The sequence below is a fragment of the Gigantopelta aegis genome, chromosome 12 (assembly GCF_016097555.1).
Source record: "Gigantopelta aegis isolate Gae_Host chromosome 12, Gae_host_genome, whole genome shotgun sequence".
Classification (NCBI taxonomy): Eukaryota; Metazoa; Mollusca; class Gastropoda; order Neomphalida; family Peltospiridae; genus Gigantopelta; species Gigantopelta aegis.
Genome location: NC_054710.1, coordinates 50597848 through 50605644, shown reverse-complemented (window position 1 = coordinate 50605644; position 7797 = coordinate 50597848). Strand labels below are relative to the sequence as shown.

General features: G+C 35.9%; 1 protein-coding gene across 2 annotated transcripts in view; it reads right to left on the bottom strand.

The window, feature by feature from the left end:
- LOC121386620 overlaps nucleotides 1-6765 on the bottom strand; it is an 81023-nt gene extending 74258 nt beyond the window's left edge. For both annotated transcript variants that reach the window (XM_041517579.1, XM_041517580.1), the window contains exons 1-2: nucleotides 6718-6765; nucleotides 3090-3191 (exon numbers count right to left, since the gene is read on the bottom strand). In XM_041517579.1, the coding sequence (XP_041373513.1) occupies nucleotides 3090-3153 (64 nt within the window). In that variant the 5' untranslated portion in view covers nucleotides 3154-3191; nucleotides 6718-6765. The remainder of the gene's footprint in view (nucleotides 1-3089; nucleotides 3192-6717) is intronic.
- Between the last annotated feature and the right edge of the window lie 1032 nt (nucleotides 6766-7797).

Below are 7797 nucleotides of genomic sequence, written 5' to 3'. Positions count from 1 at the left end.
AACTGTTTTACTATTCCGTTTCGAAATTTAGTATTTGTGGAATAGCGGAATAGCGTAAAATTCGACCCCTGAGATTGGTGGCAACTTGAATGAAATTCCTTGCTATTGTATAAGCTCCCAGTGTCTGCAATCTATACAGATGGCTGTATGGAAGGTCGCTGGGGAGACAATTGGTACTATTGCAATTGGCAACTTGATTTGCCATCAGTATTTCGCCTTTATATTAATGCAAAAGAAGTCCTTGGAGTGGTTATGGGTGCTCATTACTGGGGACACACGTGGACCAATCACTGCATATTATATCTATTTTCAGACAGCATTGTTACAGTGGCAAGTATCAACAAATGCATTTCATGTAATAATATTATCATGGGATAACTGCACTATTGATTTTAGCTCTCGGCAAAATTTAATGTCCATAGTATCGTGCGTAATGTTAAGGCAAAGTACTATGAAAAAGCAGACGTACTATCTAGGCTGTATGAGCCTAAAGCATTTAGGTCCCTTTTTTAGCTATTTGTCATATCCTGTTCCCATAGGTATAGTGCTTGAACACATCTCAACCAGGTATCTTTCATTTCTCCTGTCTAGACGCACATCGATGGGAACAGCTTACAGTGCTGGATACTAGAGTTTGAAACCTGAGATGCACTGCCTTCGTACAGTCAACCAAAAAAACTTACTCAACATATTTGAGCATATACATTGTATCTACATTTTTGTACATTGCTCAATCTATCAGTTTTGCCTATCGCACACACTGACCTGGGGTGGTATGTTCAAGTTGAAATACAGATATATAATAAATTACTTAACTGTAGTACGACTCATTCATCTTGAAGCTGGTCACCCCAATCCCTTGGACTGTCATTTCATAAGCTCCATAATTAATGGAGCGCACAGGATGTTGGGTGACACAATGTGTCAGAAAGCACCTATCACACTACATATTCTGCTTTGGCCAGATGAATTTCAAATGTACAAAAGATCTTGCATTTTGGGCAGCATGTGTAGTTGCCCTTTTCTCCCTTTAGGTCTAATCTGTTGGTCCCTTCCCTTTTGGTCTTTGACCCAGCTAAGCATTTGAGCCAACACAATGTGAGGTTCACTACACAAGGAGCCATGCTAAAAGTACTTTGGTTCAAAACCATTCAGTACAGGGAAAGGGTTCTATTAATTTCCCTGCCTTTTATTCCTAATTCTCCCCTATATCCCAGCACTGCACTCAGGCCCAATGCAGTATCCCAGTATAAAACTAGTGTGGGCACCATACCCTAACACATAGGGTGTTTGTGTCTCACCTCAAGTGTTGGCTACATGTATATGGAATTGATCCTGATAAGTACACAGGGCATAGTTTTCGACGAAGTGGCGCCTCCTTTGCCTTAGAGTGTGGAGTCCCAGTGGATCTCATACTGCCCTTTTTAGTGTTATCTTGTATGTATGTATGTGAACAGTTATGGTTTAGTCTGTTATCTGCCAAGACAGTATACCTACATTGTAGGCAAAAGTGACAACACTATATCTGCTATGTTTTTGTGTTTCTTTGTTGTTGTTGTTGTTGTTTTTTGTTTGGGTTTTTGTTGTTGTTGTTATTGTTGTTTTTTTGTATTATACATCCACAAATGCCCACTCAGACCTTGGATTCTATGAATGATACAGATGGACATTCCACTACATGGTGTGTCATGGTGGTGAGTAAATCATTGCCTGGTAATCTGTGGCTGATGGTAGCAGACTTTATTGATCGTGACAGTCCCAAAATCTGTTAAAGACAAATATGTGATACATATGCCAATTGTGTGTAATGTAACAACAATTGCCAGGATTCCATTTGTTTTACATGCATCCTACACATATCCTATTTACCACGGGTTTGGGTTGTTTTGGAATACATAATTATTAATTTGTGTTTAAATTAATTGTGTGCATCCAGTGAATGCAGTGAATGCATTTGTGTATTCCACTTTGAAATAAAACCATGATTTTCTCACAAACCTGCGAGTTTTTTGTTTACCTATATATTTATGTATTGATGTTAATAGTTGTAATAAACACTGATTCTCAGCTGACAGCTGTCTATATATTTAAGGTTTTATGCACCTATCATCCATTAACGTTTTCATATGTAAACAGTCACACCTAAGAAATGCTATGACAACGGCTTCATGTGACGTCATAATACTTGACCTAGAACGTGTATACATGTCTGCAGCACTCTACAGGTCAAATTTCTATTTAAAACTTTAAAATTTAATAAAAATGCTAAAATTATAAATTTCCAAAATATCTCTCAGTCAGTTTTTGAAGACTGTCCCATAAAATCATAATACTAGGAGAAGATAGACTTCCAGATTTGTAATGTTACATTTCTATGGGCCTGTTATTATTGATGACATATGTTGCTGCTTTTTTGAAAAAAAGAAACAAATGGATTAGGCACACGTTCTACAACTTACTAGGCCTTCTCCATAATTGTACACGACACGAAAGTAATATATTTATTCCATTTTGCCTTTCATACATTTGTTTCAGGAGAATCGACATCAAGTGCTTTTAATTCATACACATTTGGCAATTGGCATGGATTTTCCTTTAACTACTGAAAGTACATGTCCACAGTATTGACTTGTAATGTGGTCTGCAGTTACTGTATTCATTACTTATACAATTATATCATGATTACATTTTCTACGATTTATGAAATAATGCAGTTTATATACTAGTAAATAAAATGCTATAATGCTTTCATTATAGCATCATCGTCATGCAAATTATAAAACAAAATATATTAAACTGAGTCTTATAGTATCATATAGTACAGCAGCAATTTAGCTAATTGCTAGTTTTTATATGAAGTGGCTACAGCATTTAATATTTCAATCCACACAGCATTTCTGATTGCTACCCATAATTGCTGGCCCTCGGATTCCATGGGAACACTCATTTTCTTCTTCTTCTTCTTTTTTATCAGTTCCCGACGAGTTTTCATGATCACAAGGAACGGAACCGAAATTGTTTTCAAGGATTTTTAAATCCTATGGCTTGTAACTGTCAGAGTTGTAGCAAAGAATTTGTGTTCCACTAACCTTGTACATCTTGTTCTGTGAAAATAACTAACAAGACCACTGCAATCTGCCAAGTAAGACACATTCTCAGTTTTCAGTTTTCAGGTTAAATAAGCAATAATTCTGAAAAGAGAAAGTTAAAGAATTAAACCTTAAAAATAGACTTTTAAATTAGTAATAAAATAATGGCATATTCACTTGTCCCACATACTTGATAATTTCCCCCCATGTAGTAGAAAAACAGGAACAAAAATTAATCAAATAGAGAATTTCGTAGTATAAACTAAGGCCAACAAATATATATCGCAGGTCTGGTCAGGATGTGTGTGTCAAATTTTGGAAATGTTGAATTTTGAAATAAAAATATACTAGTCACGTGACTCATTTCCCCCAAAATGTGACCATAACTGACCACCACATCAGGGCCTATGATAAACTAGTCATAATAAGCTTTCAAATGATCTATACAAGGGTAAAACATATTTTAAACTTACTTGCCCATAATATTTTTCCATTTGCCCATCCAAAATATTTGCTTGTCAAATATGTAATTCTTAACAATTATTGACCATCAATGGAGAAAATATCGGGTTTTATGCTGTCCTGATATTAAACAAGCCTTTTCAATAATTAATTCTAAAATTGCATTTATAAAACAAACAAAACAAACAGTAATTACGATATCCCTGTTATGTATTTTGTCATGCATTTATTAAAGCAAGCACTTTAATTACATTTATTTTTAATTAATATTTTGTCTTTAATGAAATAAAATGCCCTGATATAAAAATGGTGAAAATTAACCAAAAGTGTTTCGTCTACCATGTCTTGCCAAATTTCTAGGGACAAAACTATTGTATCTGATTATATAATTGCTTAAATACAATTATTATTGACACTGTTTTCACAAATTACCTACTTGCCCACCCATAACCATAGATTATAATATTGTTTAAGCAACTGCCGTCTGTAAAATCTTCAGGAGCTAAAAAAAGCTACCCTGAATTGTTGGGGGGGGGGGGGGGGGGGGGGGGGGGGGTTAAATTATTATTATTATTTTTTTTTTTTTTTGCGAGGCATTGCTCTCCTCAGAAATTAGCACACCTTAAAGGGACATTCCTGAGTTTGCTGCAGTATTTAAGATGTTATTGACTAACAGAGACTTTTTAACGATTGTAATTACATATCAAATATATTTTTCTGCATAATATATTAGTGGGTGCTGGGGTATCGTTAAACAAACATTCATTCATTCATTTAATATATTAGTGGCTGTATATTAAACATGTTTCCGATCGTTCTAATATTTGTACTAGGTTAAATTTCATTATATTTCCTAAAATATATTGTTTCGTACGTACGAAATTATTTGAAGACAAAATTCAGTTTGAATATACAGACATTGATATTCTAAACAAGAAAATATATTTAATATGTAAGTTTAATCGTAGAAATATTTTATTAGTCGGAAACAGCTTACAATGGTGAAAACTCGGGAATGTCCCTTTAATTGTTAAAATGTAAACGTCAGCAAACTGATAATAATATTCAACAATAACATTAATATCTGTTCATGTTACACTGTCATTTGTAATTATACTAACCATCCGTACTGTTCATTTTAGTCCTATTAACAAGTTTACCATTAATAATCATCAAACAAATATTAGTTTAATCACTGTCATTAATAATTACTAATCATTCTCACTGATTATCTTTACGACTATCACTATATAAGCACCACTGACAAACTGTTAACTATTGATCATTGTTCTTTTGAAGTTTTCACTGACGTCAGGTGTAAGCGACAAATTCGACAAACGCTAATTTCCGCCCCCTGACAACACGCTAACATTTTGAAAGTAAAACTTTAAAAACCGATAATTAAATATAACAGGGAGTTACTAGTAACTTAAGTAAACAAGTAAATAAATATAGCAATATCGTTTTATTTTGACATTGGTTACAATTAATTTGCGAGATTGCTACAAAAGCCACACCCCTCCCTCGCCCGTTCTGCAAATTCGACACCGCATCTGGCTGTAATACCGGTCCGATTCACTCCGGCTGTCTCTTACGCTATATACACATGTCCCAAAAGGCCAGTGCACATGGGCAAAATACAGCCGGAAGGCTTACCATGAAACATACATATTATTTTAATTCTTCACCATTTCCTAGAAGTGAATATGTGAACCATGCCTTGTGTCACAATTAGGAACCATAGTGGACCGTGATGAATAAACTCTCACCCGGAAGTGATATGTGCAGTGAGACATAAACATTTGGCTGCAAAAACAACGCCATTATGCTATGACGTCACTTACATTATGTGACGTAATGGCTGATGGCTTTATTGTAGACTATAGCGAAATTTTTACAATAAAATACAGTTAAAATTGACAATGGGTAATAAAGAGAATAACCAACTCGCTACGAGGAGTTAAAGGGACATTCCTGATTTTGCTGCACTTTTTAAGATGTTATCGACTAACAGAGACTTTTTAAGATTGTAATTACATATCAAATATATTTTTCTGCATAAAACATTAGTGGCTATATATTAAACGTGTTTGTGATCGTTCTAATATGTGTACTAGGTTACATTTAATTTTATTTCCTAAAATATTGTGTTTTCGTACGTACGAAATTATTTGAAGACAAAATCCAGTTTGGGCTTCTTATAAAAATTAAGACAACCACAGACACACTGAATATACAGACACTGATATTCTAAACAATAAAATATATTTAATATGTAAGTTTAATCGTAGAAATATTTAATTTTTCGGAAACATCTTACAATGCAGCAAACTCGAATTATCTGTCCCTCGTGAATGAATGTTGTAAAACCCTCGTCAAAGGCTCGGGTTTACAACATGCATTCACTCGGAACAGATAATTCATACATGTACTTCCTCGTAGCTTGTCAATAGCTATTCTCTTACCATCCATATTAATAATCACTTTATGAACGGTCACACTGCATACTACTCATGTACTGTGGTTTCTTTTTAAATATTCTACATACCCAGTTACGGTTCAAACGCCTGACAGAAAGTAAACAGCTAGTAAAGCAATAATATCTAAATACCAAAAATTACCTAATGTTTGGTAATGAATAATGAATAAACAGAATGGGAAAAAAACCCTTCAAAACTATAATAGATATAATTATTTTGGTGGGGCGAAACGACTCAAGACAAATGAGATTTAGGGCGAACCAAGTCTGGGTGAATAGGACTAAGGGCGAAACAACGCCGGGTTCGAACTGGTGTTTCGGGCGAAACGACCTGGAATCCTATAATGACTATCAAAATCGGATTCAATGTTTCTTATTTTTCAAAGAAGTGGACAAGTATTAGGTTTAGTGTTAGAAATATTAATGTTAAAAAGTTGTACCCTCCGTCAAATTGACCTAAACACAATATGTGTGAAACCAAAATTATGGTGCGGAACTGTTCCGTTAACGTCAGTGTCATCGACCGTGTCAGTCTTGGTGTAGGCCCCATTCTGTAATTTGGTCACTTGTAATTCAATAGTACAGTATATTTCTGGCTTACAAGAACATAATTTCGGATACACGCCATCACTAACACATGGAATTCAATATTAATTACACTATACTTTATGTAAGACGCCTACTTACTTTTCAGTTGATCGTTTTAAAAACGCGGCTACACCAACTAGTATTCTTCCTGTCCTGCGCAACAGCGCATTTATCACATGTTTGTAGCGGGTTTGTTCAGTGCTGTTCCCAAGCCCGTATTGGAGGAAGGGGGGGGGGGGGGGGGGGGGGGGGGGGGGGGTTGTCCGAACCATGCCGCAAAAGCTGAGGACCATATTGTTTTTCTTTTCTGGTTTGTTTTTGGGTGTTTTTTTGGGGTTTTTTTTTTTTGGGGGGGGGGGTAATATTGCACTAATACTTTATTGTAACTCTCCCATAGGGGCGGGACGTAGCCCAGTGGTAGGCCTAAAGTGCTCGCTCGATGCACGGTCGGTCTGGGATCGATCCCCGTCGGTGGGCCCATTTCGGTTATTTGTCGCTCCAGCCAGTGCATCACGACTGGTACATTAAAGGCCGTGGTATGTGCTATCCTGTCTATGGGATGGTGCATATAAAAGATACCTTGCTGCTAATCGAAAAGAGTAGCCCATGAAGTGGCGACAGCGGGTTTCCTCCCTCAATATCTGTGTGGTCCTTAACCATATGTGTGACACCATATAACCGTAAATAAAATGTGTTGAGCGCGTCGTTAAATAAAACATTTCCTTCCTTCCTTCCTCTTCACATATTCACTTCTAGGAAATGGTGAAGAATTAAAATATTATGTATGTTTCATAATATATTCAATGTCGTACCTGTGCACAAGGAGAGTCCAAAGGATGTTTTGACAATTTCATGACTGCTCGAAAGAATCACTCAGCTTATACTGCCCAGTACTTATCCCTGTGGAACGTTAGAAGTCGTACAATAATAGGTCTCGCTACACAAATACCATCTGCCACTGCTAATAGAACGCGTTCTCGTTGGGAAGATTTCCATCTAGATGTCCACATCTGGCTGTCCATGCCCGTGGTGCAAGAACCTGGTCCGCTGTACACCTATATCCCAAATTTTAAATCCACAGTGTTACAAAATACCATAACCAAAATCCAGCTAAAAGACATTCCATTTATAAATACAAATCATTTAAATCCACAGTGTTACAAAACCAGCTAAAAGACA